Source organism: Fukomys damarensis, unplaced genomic scaffold (assembly GCF_012274545.1).
Source record: "Fukomys damarensis isolate Sample0158 unplaced genomic scaffold, DMR_v1.0_HiC HiC_scaffold_23, whole genome shotgun sequence".
Taxonomy (NCBI): domain Eukaryota; kingdom Metazoa; phylum Chordata; class Mammalia; order Rodentia; family Bathyergidae; genus Fukomys; species Fukomys damarensis.
The window spans coordinates 45,200,437-45,215,018 of NW_022900935.1; the positions used below are offsets into that span (position 1 = coordinate 45,200,437).

Consider the following 14,582-nt stretch of genomic DNA (forward strand, 5'->3'; position numbering starts at 1 on the left):
CAGGGTCTCACTATGTACTTGAGATTGACCTGGAACTCACTATGTAGCCCTGGCTGGTCTTGAACTCACAGTGATCCTTCTGCCTCAGCCTCCCAAGTGCTGGGATTACAGGCATGTGCCACCACGCCCCGCTAAAATAGTTTCAATTTTAAAGGTGATATTTGTGAAAAATGTCACAGTAGGAAATATGTAGAAGATAAAGAAAAAGATCACTTAGAAAATATCACTTTTGGTACATCTTCTTGGATATCAGTGTACACACACTCTTAGGGAGATAAAGTACTATTACCTGCTTCCTACCTGATGTGACTATCATTAGCTTTCAATATTTATTTTTAATTTATTTAATTTTTTTAGGGCATGTGCGTGCATGTGTGTGCTCTAGGGATTGAACTCATGACCTCACACTTGCCAGTCAGGCACTATGCAGCTGACCTAAATCTCCAGCCCAGTTTTTTAAGTTTGTTTGAGACAGGGTCTCCCTATATAGTTTATATTCTTTTTTTTTTTTTGGAACTGGAGATTGAACTCAGACCCTTGTGCTTGCGAGGCAGGTGCTGGAACCACTGAGCTGAATCCCTGGCCCTCTCCCTATATAGTTAAAGCTGGCTCTGAACTCACTGTATAATTCAGGCTGGCCTCAAACTTGTAGCATCCCAGCCTCCCAAGTGCTGGGATAACTAGTTTGCACCACCACACCTTACCTGAATTTTAATACATCTATTCACCTTGAGTTATGAGTGTGGTTACAAAACTATGTGGCTATAATCCAGATGAGTTCTGTACAGCTATGGATACTGTTAGGTGAGTAGTTCCTTTTTCTTTTTAGTAGTTTCCCATTAGTAGATACTTTTTTGATTATTGCTGTAATAAATTCCTAGAGGTGGAATTGGTTAGTCCAAAAGGTAGGTATAAACTGGCCTTTGGGGTGTACACTTGTATTACAAATTCAAGCCCAGCCTGTGCAACTTAGTGAGACTGTTTCAAAATAAGAAATGGGGGAGAAGGGTGGTGCTAGGAATGTAGCTCTATGTGAAGAATGTGTGTTTAATCCCTAGTTTGTGTAAAAAACAAAAACCGTGTTTCATATTTTGCCAAGTTTCCTTCCAGAAAAGTACATGTATTTTTATTTTAAAATTAGTTTTTAAAATTTATATATTTGTTATTACCTTTCTTCTTCTTTTTTTCTTTTTTGAGACAGCGTTCTCACTGTGTGGTTCAGGCTGGCCCTGAACTCTCAGCAGTGCACCTACCTCAGTCTCCTGAGTGATGGGATTAAAGGTTTGGGTCACCTGTTTGTTTAGTTCATATTTGCAGTATGTAATGATTTCACTCATCATGGCAAGTTGGTACATGTATATAACACATCTTAATTCTTATACTCTGTTCTCCCCTTTTCCATCTCTTGGTTCCCTTCCTATTTGCAAAAGAGCTATCTCCCCATTTCCTATTATGTCTTTTATTTTGCTCTTTATTTATACTTTGGATTTGTCATATAAGAGACACCATGTAATACTTCAGCTGTGTCTGATTTACTTCACTTTGTGGTCTCAAGGTGCATGCATTTAACTACAAATGACTTGGTTATCCTTTATGGCAGAATAGTATTTCATTGTATATAAATACCACATTTTATTTATTCATTTGTTGGTAAATATACAGATTACTTCCAAGATAGAACTATCATGAATTGTGCTGTGAACATGGGTATGCTTGTGTCACTGTAATATGATGTCTTTAACTGTTTCAGGAAGATTTCTAGAATGGGAATAGCTGGGTCAAATGGGATTTCTATATTTAGTTTTTTTTAGCAATTTCCATAATGGTTGTACTATAGTTTTATTTCCACTAACAGTGTAAAAGGCTTCTTTCAGAAAAGTACATAGTTTTTATTTCCTTTCCACCTGAGTATTATTTTCTTTTCTTTTTTTAAGCTTGTTAGGGTAAAAAAAGATTGCGCTGTTGCTTTATTGTTAAAATTACAACTAGAGGGGCCGGGGATTTAGCGCAGTGTTTCCTCCACCTGCCTTGCAAGCACAAGGACCTGAGTTCGATCCCCAGTACAAAAAAATAAAATAAAATTAGAGCCAGGTGTGGTGATGCACATCTGTAATCCTAGCACTTGGGAGGCTGAGGCAGGAGGGTCACCATAAGTTCGAGGCCAGCCTGGTCTACATAGTGAATTCAAGACCAGCCTGAACTACATAGTGAGACCTTGTCATAAAACAGAAACAAAATGAAAAGAATTACTGTGTTACTATTAATTCCCTTCAAAATACTCCTTGTTATGAACACATTTAACATACTTAATGTTTTTTGCCACTTTCTGAAGCAGTTCTGGAGGTTCTCCTGTATTTACAAAATACAGTAAATGCTGCTGCCGAGTGTTGTTCAGTGGAAAGCAGGCTCATAAAAACATTACAGTGTGACCCCTTCTAAACCTTACTCACCAGATCTGGTACAGAATGACTTACAGCTCTTCTCTGAAGTCAAAGTAACCATGAAAGGTGAAAGCCTTTTAAATTGACTCAGGACATTGAGGTGGCTATTACAGAGCATCTAAAGATGCTCACAAAAGAGAATTTAGAAGTGCTCCAGAAAGTGGCAGAAACAATAGAGTAAGTGTGTTTGCCGGGAGGGGAAGCATTTTAAGGTGGATTAGTGGCAGAGCTTCCCAGGCCCCCGTGGGCCAGAGGAACTCAATTCCCAATCTCTCCTGATGAGCCCAAGCTTTAAACCACCCACGTGCCACCACATGACGTGGTACCAGACAGGATTTGAGCACAGGAGCTTGAGATAGCCTGAACTCCCTTCCCTGGTCTTAAGCCATGTTACCCTGAGTGAGCTGTTCTTTACAAGGGAAGGGCTCTGCTGAATGGCTCTACCCTGTAGCCACCCTGTAGCCGGTTTTTTTTTTTTTTTGGAGATGGAAATCGGGACCTTGCACTTGTGACTGAGCTGAACCCCAGGCCCTGCCCTGTAGCCCTCTGAGTATGTCTTGGTTCTGAGCACACTAGAAGGAAAACTGGAAATTACTTGGGAAAGTGGAAGGATTTGAAATCTTTTTTTTTTTTTCCTTTTCTTTTCTTTTTGACTTTTTGAGATGGTCTTGCTATGTAGTTCAGGCTATCCTAGGTAGTGCAGGTTGGTCTCAAACTCTTGGCAGTTCTCTTGCCTCAGTTTCCCAAGTCTTAGGATTACAGGTGTGTACTACCACATTCAGTTTGGACTTGGAATCTTGTCTGTAGGAAGGACTTCAGATGCTTCTTCTCATGGAGGAGGCTTGTCTTTGGGATTTAGGGGTTGTCCGTTTGTTTTATCCTGTTCCTCCTTGGGAAGGCACAATTAAGGCCAAGGGGATGGTGGGAGGAAGGTAGACTTCTGCCTGAAGTGAATGTTGAGACAAAACTGGGTAGTCCAACCGTAGTAATAGTTCCACAAATAGAGGGTTGTTGCCCTGTTCAAGATTATTTTGTCCAGACTTACTTTGTAGATGAGAAAGTAGCTGGAGCAGGACTAGTTTGGCTGGTTTACACCTGGTTAGCACATTCTTACTGGTAACTATTGAGTGTTCCAGCTGGCTTTGTGTTCCTCCACCTGAGATAGAGGGCCTGCCCTGTGCTAGTGCTGCAAGGTATGGTGACACCTTGAGTCGACAAGGCCCCGAGAGAGGCTGGCATGAACAGGGAATGCAGGGCTATGGGCTCAGGCTTGGGAAAAGAACCCCTGAACAGAGATTCTGACAGAACCCAGTAGTAATACAGAACCCAGTAGTAATAGTATACACACGTACAAACACACGCACGCGTGCACACACACACCCAGTACTGAGGGTCAAACTCAGGACTTTGCAAATGGTGCGTGGGCAGGTGTGGTGTCACTGAGCTCAATCCCCGGCCCTATAGGTTTTGCTTTGTTTTTTCCCAGTACCAGGGAATCAAACTCAGGACCTTGCAAATGGTGCATTTTTTACTGGGTAGGGGCAAGCTGCAGAGAAATGACCTTGTAGCTTTGTCCTGACCCTGGAAAATAGAATAAATCATAGGAAATGCATACTGACGTGTATGGCAGCAATGGCATGAATTGTGTTAGTATGTTAGCATGCAGAAGTTCCCCCCAGACTTGCATTGAAATGGCGGTGGTTGAGTAGTTGACTTGGGCTGCATAGACCCAAGGTCATCTGGTGTAGTTGGAGGGTGATCAGCAGTGAGCCTAGCTCACCTTTGGTGAACTAGGGTCACAAACTACTTCGTAGTTTATGAAATGTGCATGCTTTTGGAAGGTTGGCAACAGGTCCAGAGTTTTTAGTTTTCACCAAAATCATATTTAGCCAGGGATTGGTGGTGCATGCCTATAATCCCAGCACTTGGGAGGATGAGTCAGGAGGATTGTTGTGAGTTTGAGGCCAGCCTGAAGTGAGACTCTGTCTCAAAAAACAAAATCCCAGGGCCAGGGATTTAGCTCTGTGGTGCCACCACTTCTGTTGCAAGTGCAAGCTCCTGAGTTCAATCCTGGGTACAAAAAAAAAAGTAAAAATTCAGTTAATGACCACTGTGCAGAACCTTAGAAAATAGAAGATACCATAACCCATCCTATTAACTTGAAGTTTTTTTAGGCCTGTTCAGTATTTTTCATTATTTTACCTTCCATCTTGGTGAAACATTTTGTTGTTTCCTTTAACATTTTCTGCAATAAGTAGCATCTTTGTATATGTGTTTGCTATGCTGGGACTCAACCAGGGCCTCATACATGGGAGGCAAGAACTCTACCACTGAGCCACACTTTCAATTGCATCCCCAGCCCTTTTTAAAACTTTGAGGCAAGATCTTACAGTGTTGCCCTTGAATTTGTGTTCCTCCTGCCTTCAGGCTCCTGAGTAGCTAGGATTGCAGATGTGCACCACCACACTGCAGCAGTAGCATCTGTTTTGGAGGGCGGGGTACCTGCTATCAAACCCAGAACCCTGCGCTTACAAGGCAGGTGCCTATACCACTGAGCTAAATCCCCTGGCCCTGCCTTAGCATCTTTAAGATAAATTTTTGGTACTGACATTTCAAAAAGGGAAGAAAGGAGCTAAAGGTTTAGGGAAGGTGGGATGAGTAGGGGAAGGGTAATAAGGGAAAAGAAAAAAATGTGAGATAATGAAAAGATGGAAATAAAGTATTTGTAGATGGGGAGGGGAGGAGGGGGTGAAGGGAGAGCAGGGGTAAGGGGAAAAAATGAGAATCAAGACTTGTCATGTGGAGGCACAAGATCCCAACAATGAATGTAACTGTACTGTATCCCTAAAATGTACCAATAAACTCAATTAAAGCTGAAAAAAAAAAAGATAAATTTTTGGTACTTGTAAAGACCTTTATTTAATCAAACAAATATTTGTCTAGAAGATTAGTTCACAGAATACTCATCCTTTCAGACAGAACTTGTTGGTTGTCAGTACTTTTGTAGTGTCCAGAGCTTTTATGTAAGCTGCATATTGTCTCATTGTGAGATGGGCTGTTACGTCAGTGCAGCAGCTTCAGAGAAACAGCACTTCTGTTGCTAATTAGCCTTTTTGCCACTTGGGAACATCTTGGAGGGGGACAGACTGCATTTCATTTTATTTTTAGGTAGGCTTGCTTAAAAGTAACATTTCAAGTCAAGATAATACCGTCAGTCATGGAGTTGGGGCTGGAGAGCAAGAAAACAGAAATAGACATTTGGCAAGCTACGGGGCAGAGGGTCCCCAGCACTCCCTGTTGGGCTTTGGGAGTTGCCCATCCATCTCAGAGACTGCAGAGCATCAGTCCTAAGCCTGTGAGATAGCTGGTACAGGTTGGGCCTGCTGTCCTGGAAGGTAGAGGGCAGAGGGTTCCCGCATGGATGACCCTGATCCTGGGCTGTGGAGCCTCCTGGGAACTCTGCGGGAGCTGTGACCATCCCTGCCCTGCTCAGCCCAGGCCTGCCTTCTGAAATGCCTTGGCTCTGGATAATGAGGCCACAGTGTGTGTTGTGCCCTTGCCTCTTACTTCATTCTATTTTTACATTATGTTACTCTATTTTGTCTTCAGACAGGGTCTTCCAGTATTGCCCAGGGTGGCTTTGAACTCCTGAGCTCAATTTATTCTCCTGCCTCATCCGTTGGAGGAAATGCCAACAATGCCTTTCCCCTCCTTTTTTTTTTTGAGACAGAGTCTTGCTATATAGTTCAGGCTGGCCTTGAACTCACTGTGAAGCCCAGGCTGGCCTCAAACTCATGACTATCTTCCTGCCTCAGCCTCCCGAGTGCTAGGATTACAGGCATATGTCACCACGTTTAGCCTCCCACCCCATTTCAGTAAATTAGTACCTGCAAAGAATAACCATCAAGAGATGAATTTTATACATTTATGATTTTTGCTTTTACTACTGTTCAGAGTAATTTTGGTAGCTGGGTGTGGTGGAACAGGCCTTCAGTCTTAGTGTTCTGGGAGGCTGAGTCAGGAGGATCACAGGGTTCAAGCCTAGCCTGGACAGTTTACCAACTTGGGAAGACTGTCTCAGAATGAAAAATAAAGTGTGAAGGGCCTGGGTTAAACCTCCAGTACACAGGGGTGAGGGGGAGAACACTGAGCCCCAGACCCATGTCTGCCTATGACACGTGCTGAGACTGCAGGCTTTGGAAGTGTGAGCAGCTGAGCAAAAAGGCCAGAAGGTTGTGACCAAGGCAAATGGCGCAGACACTGGGTGGGGCCTGGGTACCAGAGCCTGAAGTACTTGTGGCCTTATGCCTGTGCGTCACACCTCTCCTTTACCACAAGCTCAGCTGGAGGGGTGATCAAGGGGACACATTTAACCCCAGTGGGGAGAGAGTACCTGCTGGGTTGGTTTTAGTATTAATCATATCATAGCCAGACATGGTGATATATGGGTATGGTCCTAGAACTCTGGGAGGCTGAGGCAGGAGAACTGCAAATCCAAGTCCAGCCTGAGCAACTTAATAACTTAAGGGGACCCTATCTCTGAATTTACAAAGGGCCAGGGATATAGTGCAGAGTAAAGGTCCTGGATTCAAAGCCCAGTACCACAAAAAGAAAAAAGTAATATTCACCTAATTTCCTCAATAATCCGCACTTTTCAGTTTTTGGCCTTCAAGTTGAGATGCACCATGAACTTAAAATTTACAGTGGTAGAACATGCACAGCAGCAGCCCAGCCACTGTCTCTGCCCCTTCCTCCCCCATAGAGGGTCCCAAAGCAGAAAAACAGACCTATTTGGAAGAAAGAAATACATTAGAAGACACTGCCAGCTTCTGTCCAAAGAAAGAGAAAGTGAACAAACATCTTTCAGAGATACAAATCCCAGGCAAGACCAGAAAGTGGACTTTTGCAGCTCCTTCCCCAAACTCTTTAAAAATAAAAATGGGAACGCAACTGGTGAAGATTTCTGTGGTCCTTGGAACTGATGGTGACATCAAAGCTTTCCCATTTCCAGGTCCAGTGGATCAGAATACAGGAGAAAAAACTAATGAGACTCCCTCAGTGGATCCTTCACCTACAAAACAAGATTTCTTCAGAAACCAATTTGCTCTTGCAAATTACCTTGACCAAGGAACAGCTGTGTAAAACATACTTAAAGTTGTATTCTCGAGTGGTAAGATGTGGGTAAAAAGCTTGTATGTATCTGTGTAGGAAAAAAATATGTATAGAGAGATGTATAAATCCCTGAGGAAAATTAATATACATACATATGAAAGTAAATCAACACACAAGACATTGAAGAGATGAAAATTAGTCTAAGGTTAAGATGTGATTTCAAACTTCACTTGGGAAAAGGGAAATGAAGATTTTTTTCACATCGTTATAGAAAAGCACAATAAATTTGGTTGGATTAACATTGTTTTTTGTTGTTGTTTTTGTTTTTGTTTTTTTGGTACCAGGGATCAAACTTGGGTCCTTGTGCTTGCAAGGCAGGTGGCAGAACCACTGAGCTAAATCCCCAGCCCTAAACACAATAAATTTGGAGAAAAAGTAAATGTTTATAAGAACAGCAGCAACAACAAAACTTGCAGTGGTGTCCAGAGTATCTCATTGGATGAGCTGGAGTCCCAGAAGACACTGCCTGGCTCAGCCATCTCCATCTCTGTGGACTGAGCTCTACTTTACTGGCCTCCTTGAGCATGCAGTGCTCAGGCAGGTGACGAAATCCCAGGAGGAGCCTTTCCCAGCCATTGTCTCCAGGCTTGGGTTGTGGGCTCATTTGTGCTTCGATGGAGAGTATTCAGTGTTGAGGCTCGGGGATAAGGGTCCCTCACACCTTCTTAGGGCGGTGCAGGTGTGTGTGCATGTGCTTGTCCCTCACAGTGTGGGCAGTGTCAGCTTCGCCTTCAGGCCTTGCTTGGCATTGGGATCTGCAGTTACAAAGGACCTCAGAGATTGGACTTTAGTGTCTCCGGGTTTGTTTTTGTACCTGTGCATATGTGCACTTGGAGTCCCAGGCCATCGATCTCTGCCTTTTATGCCAGGTTCCTTTCTTTTGTGCTGTTCGGGGACTTGGAGTGTAGCTCAGGATGTCCAGAGATGCAGGCACCAGTGCAGCTTATTATTGGCCTCAGAGGACTCAGTGATGTGTTGCACATAAACTAAATGAGAACAGCTTTTTTCAAATGTTTTTCTTCACAGCTGGGCTCCGCTGTGCCTGCTTGTAATAGCATGTTGGAAGGGTGTCGTGGGGGATGCCCATTGTGAGTGACTGAGTGAGATCCTATTTCAAAATAAAAAAAGTAAAATAAAACCAGGATGGAGATGTAGCTCAGTGTGAGGAACCTGGGTTCAATACCCAGTCCCAAAAAAGGAAAAAAAGTGATTTTTATGCAAGTGTTTGGGTTTCCTGTGTGGTAGGTAGTGGGGTGTTTTTCTGCTGCTTCCTCACCCGTCTGTGGAGATCCCAGTGTGTGTCGTTGGCATTGATGAATAGCAGGCTGTCAGGGGTCTCTGGTCATAAGCAGTACTCACTGAATGTGCTCTGTGGTGGCAGCATGGGGCCAGGTGTGTCTCCTAAGCATGTGTCTAGAGAGAGGTGTGTGGCTTGCCCAGTGTCCATGCTTTTCACCTACAGGGCACTGGAGGTTTCTTCACTGTCCACCATGGAAGTGAGCAGCACTGTGTCCAGTGGTGCATCTGAGTTTGTCTTTCCTTCTGTGTCATCATGTTGGTTCGCTGTTCCCCAGACAGGGACCATTTTCCTGCTGTGTGCACTGTGATGTAGAGCTGTGCATTAAACAGGCCGCACTTCCCCGTGCTGTGCTGCACCGTGGAAGAGAGTGGCTTGTAAACCTTTGAATTCACTCAGTGGGATAAGGAATAGCATCTGCATGTTTCTTTCTCTTGTGAGTGAGGTTGGGCCTTTTTGGTTTTTTTTTTTAAACTTGAACTTGAATACAAGACCTTCATTCCTGACTCCTTTCTTTCCTTTCTTTCCTTTCTTTCCTTTCTTGCCTGCCTGCCTGCCTGCCTGCCTGCCTTCCTTCCTTCCTTCCTTCCTTTCTTTCTTTCTTTCTTTCTTCTCGGTAAGTTGCTCAGGCTGGGCTCAAACTTGGTATTGTCCTACCTCTGCCTCCCAGAGTGCTGGGATTATAGGCATGCTGCAACATGCCCAGTTGGGCATCTTTTCAGAGTATGAATAATGGTCATATGCTTTAGTCGCAGTGGGGCTGTATGAGTCCATTGTGGGACAATCCTATGCTGCCTATCGGTGTCAAAAGGTGTCCCTGCTTTTGCCAATAGAACTATCACCTACAGCCAAATGTGTTTCAGATATTTACAGATAGCCCAAATTACAATAAAAGCATTTGGAGAATCTTTATACAGTGGTGTGCCCCCCGCATTTCTTACTTTTTGTTTGCCTCTTTCCAAGCTGGGTCTCAGACCTGGTGCCTCCTGTGAGCTCTTTGAGTGCCCTGCCTCTGGGCTGCCTCCCTGCCTTAGTGCTTGTCTCCATCCTGTGTGGTGCTGGTGCTGGTGTGGGAGAGTTGAGAGGCTGTTGGATGGAGGTGCCCCTGAGCCCTTAGGGCTCCTTTCAGAGAAAAATACAGAGCTGGAAGGGGAAGTTGTTAAGTAGTACACTTTGAACTGAAGAACAACCTGCCTCCCGTACCAAACTAACTTGGTTGTGTGTAATCTGTGTGGGAGATTTAAAACTGGCTGACACTGACCTCACAGCAGGTATCAGGTCTGCAGTTGACCTCTCCTCTTGGTCAGGCTGCCCCTGTTGCTTGGGCTGCTCCTTGTCCACATTGTCAGTCAGCCTGGGCTCCATGCTTTCCTAGGATATCAGATATACACAGGGGCAGTGTCCACATATGCACCTGCTGGGTCATGGGTAAGCAGCTACAGCTGTTCTGGCTTCTTGCCCTTCTCATGCCCCTCCTGTGTGTGCTCAGTCTGGGGTTGCCTGGGCAGTGTCACGAGCCACTGGAACACTCATGGGAGAGTATCCTGGTGGGTGACTCAGGCTGGCAGCTGCTGTAGCAAACAACAAACTTCAACAGGTTTCTTAGTTCACCTGTGAACCAGGATATTGGTAAGGTGAAAGAAATGTCCTCACATCCAAGTGGTGGTCAGTCCTTCTGGCTGGGGAGGAACAGCGTTAAACAGCTGCGGTGTTCACATGTCATCTAACAGCAGATACTGGTGTTTTTCTTGGTACTGGGCATCGAACTCAGAACCTTGCACTTTCAAGGCAGCAACAGTGCCACTGAGCTAAATCTCCAGCCCCAGCAGATTGTTTTGATTGGTTTCACTTGCTGTGTAATTTTTTTCCAGTCTTTTTGTTTTGTTTTTTAAGACAGTATCTACCTATGTAGCTTGGGTTGGCCTCTCTTCATGATCCTTCTACCTCAGTCTCCCGAGTGCTGGGATTATAGGTGAGCACCACCATGCCCAGCTATACTTGTCAAAAATTTTTTTAAATATTTAAAGTTATAATAAAAATTAAGCACACACCTATAATCTCAGCACTCAAGAGGTTGAGGCAGAAGGATTGGCAAGAATTCAAGGCCAGCCAGAATTATACAGCAAAACCCATCTCAAAAACAAAAAAATAAACAAAAATAAAAACTTAAAAAACATCTGATATTAATATCAATAAAGTTATTCTGTCCATTTTCAGCTCATGGTTTGGGAGCCTTGTGTCTATCTTACCCAGCTGTGATGCTCTTTCTCCTTTTGTGTCTTCCAGCAAGCGAGGATTCAGCGTCCGGTCCTTTGGAACAGGAACTCACGTGAAGCTCCCAGGACCTGCACCCGACAAGCCCAATGTCTATGATTTCAAAACCACATATGACCAGATGTACAATGACCTTCTCAGGAAAGACAAAGAACTGTATCCCAAGGCTGCCCCTAGAGTGCCCAGAGGGTCTTCTGGCAGGTGTGGTCTGTGCCTGGCGTGCCCGCCTCTGCTCTGCAGGGAGGTGCTCTGGGTGACAGGGGCGTGGGCGTGGTGTGCTGATGCAAACACTGTCTCTGTGTTCACCGGCACTTGGTGTCCTTCCTACTGCCCACTGGATAGCCCCAGGGCCAGATCCATTTGTGGCAGTGGGGGTGTAAAACGATAAATGGCAGGCACAAATGGGAACCCTACACTAACACAGTCAGGCAGAGGTGCTGATGATTAGTTGGGGGCTTGCAGGGGCTAAAGAAAAGGAAAGCACAGAGAGCTGTGCTTGTCCCTCTGCAGGGCGGTGCATGGAGCTCTGACACGATGGGCTGTGCCCACACGGGGTCTGTGAGAGCCAGATGAAGAAAGCCGGGTCTGTCACCAGAGAGTGTGATGGAAGCAAGTAATCAGGAGGAGATAAAACAGTCCAGGTCTGCTACTTAAGACTCATATGAGAAGGAAAGGTATTTTAAAAATAGCCTTCTCTGACTGTGAAATGTATTTCCTGTAAGTCATGTATTTCATGATCACTTCCATACAAATTAAAACTTCCGTGCTGGGGCTGTAGCCCAGTGGATGTGTGGATGAGGCGCTGAGTTTAGTTTCTAGCACTGCAAACAAAACAAAACAAACCCTGGGCCACCTTGTGCTTTGTCGTAATCAGAATGAAAATCAAACATACATCAAACGGGAAATGGTTTGTTTTCACTTTGGCAATTTCTTTTGTTCGTTTGTTTTGTTTTTGAGACAGGGTCTCACTATACAGTTGAGGCTAGCCTTGAACTCACTGTGTAGCCCAGGCTGACCCTAAACTCAAAGCAATCCTCTTGCCTCAGCCTTCTGAGTGCTAGGATTATAGGTGTGCACCACCACTTCTGATACTTTGGCAGTTTTGCAATTTTTAATGAAAATGAAGTTGGACATAGTGGTATGTGCCAGTAGTTCCACCTACTCCAGAGGTTGAGGCAGGATGACCCCAAGTTTAAGATCAGCTTGGACAACTTAGCAAGATTCTGTCTCAAAATAAAAGTAGTGTTTAAAAAAACTGAAAATGTCTTTGGATATACATTGGTTAATTAGGTAGTACGGAAGGCCCTGATGGTGATTCTAGCAAAATGTAAACCCTAATGGTCAGGCATCTTCTGCCCTCCCTTGTGTTCCTCCCTGAGCTGCACATGGGATGCTGTTGAGGACCTGGGTATTAATGTGGATGTTTCCTGTCAGCACCTGCTGCTGGTGGGGCATGCTAGAAGCCTGAGTCCAGACTGCAGTGCCCCTAACACCGGTCCGGCTGGCTGTTCCCTGGGGACCTCATCCCAGTTTGGGAGCCAGGGCCTGTGTTGGGGAAGATGTCCCTGTAGCCAGTGGTGCTGTGTACTGGACACATTGAGGCTCTGCTCCCATGATGGCTGAGCCACAGCATGGACACTTCTGCCTGAAATCCACTCTACTGAGAGTGTGCCCCACACTTTGCTTCCTTCTGTTCCCTAGCTTCACAGCCATAAAATCCTTTTCTGAGAATCTCATTTGGGGGCTAAGTGCTTCCTTTAGCACTGGAAAAAACTCAAGGAAGAAAGAAAATGAAAATCATTCTTCAGTTAGTATGTGTGCTGCCGAAGTGAGCACATCATTCTTCGGTTAGTAGCATTAAACCTAGGCTTTTGCACTGAACTACGTTCCCAGACCACCCCGTTTGAATTTCAAGACAGGGTTTCACTAGGTCACTTAAGTTGGTTGCCTAGGGTGGGCCCAAACTTAATCCTCTCACCTCAGCCTCCTACATGGCTAGGATTATAGCCACATATGGCTGGTACCATTCAGTTTTGTTGTGTTGTGTTTTTTTGTTTTGTTTTTTGTTTTTTTGAGACATGGTCTCACTATGTAGTTGAGATTGACCTGGAACTCACTATGTAGCCCAGGCTGGTCTCGAACTCACAGTGATCCTCCTGCCTCAGCCTCCCGAATGCTGGGATTACAGGCGTGTGCCACCATGCCCGGCTTGTTGTGTTGTGTTTTTGAGATGGGGTCTCCCTATGTAGTTCAGGCTGGCCTTGAACTCACTATGTAGCCCAGGCTGGCCTCAAACTTGCAGCAGTCTTTCAGCCTCCCAAGTGCTGAGATGAGAGGTGTGTGCCATCACACCCAGCTGTTGTACCATTCAGTTTGGAAGCTCTTATACTCCATAAGAGAAATAAAAACAGGTCATAGTGTATAGGTTGATACTTCCTTGATACTGTAAACCAAGTCTTTTCATCCACCACTAGCCTCCATTTCTGGGTGGGACAGCACTTACTTACTAGAATCAGCAGTCAGACTGGAGGGATCTGCTGAGGGAGATGATGATGCCCAGGTGGTTCTCCAAGGAGTTGTGGCCGGTGCCTGGGATTCAGAACCCTTCACCATGTGGCTCCACACAGTGGCTCCCCACATGCATCAGTCTGTCCAGAAGCACCTACACTGTGCACATCTGGGTACTTGGTGGCTGTGGGGACCTGGAGGAGCTGGTGGTTGGCTTGGAAGCTTAGTGACTAAATCACCCATAGTGTTTGCCTCTTGGCAATGCTGTCAGAGGCTCTGAGGTGGCACCTTTGCTGGCTTCTTCACAGAGCTCAGCCTCGGGGTAGGGCTTCTTCATGGAGCCAGGAAGTGCTTAGCTACCCTGATCCCAACCCTGACCTTGGCCAGCAGAAGAAGGCATCTCTAGGGAGCTCACTGGGTATGGCAGGCAGCCTGGCTAGGTGAGGGCACCATGTAGGTTCAAGCAAGCCCCACAGAGGGATGGAGGCGGGCAGTGGCTGGGTGGTGCCCCTTTGTGGCCGTGCAGGAGGACACCTGCGGCTGCTTGGAGTGCAGCTCCAACAGGAGTCCACCAAAAGCATTACTTGGCGTACACATGAGAACCGAGAATTTGCAAATTTTTTAATAGATTAACTCATGGTATATAAAAATGATGGTTATTATAATCTGTACTAGAAAGAAAAGGTGATATTTTAAAAATTATTTTAAATTTTGAGCCAAGTTCTTGCTAAATGGCCCAAGCTAGTGTTTAACTTGGAATCCTCCTTCCTCAGCCTTCGAGAAGCTGGGATTACAAGTGTGCACTGTCACACCTGGCATTCGGAGGAGTTTTTGAATGTAACTCAAAGATAAAATGTGGAGTACTGTGAATTTCAACATTATGAGGTGCT

General features: G+C 45.1%; 1 protein-coding gene across 1 annotated transcript in view; it reads left to right on the forward strand.

The window, feature by feature from the left end:
- The window catches only part of Ssu72 (SSU72 homolog, RNA polymerase II CTD phosphatase), a 29,298-nt gene that overhangs the window by 3,049 nt on the left and 11,667 nt on the right, over positions 1-14,582 (forward strand). The window contains exon 2 of the mRNA XM_010627715.3: positions 11,197-11,340. Within this exon, the coding sequence (XP_010626017.1) occupies positions 11,197-11,340 (144 nt within the window). The remainder of the gene's footprint in view (positions 1-11,196; positions 11,341-14,582) is intronic.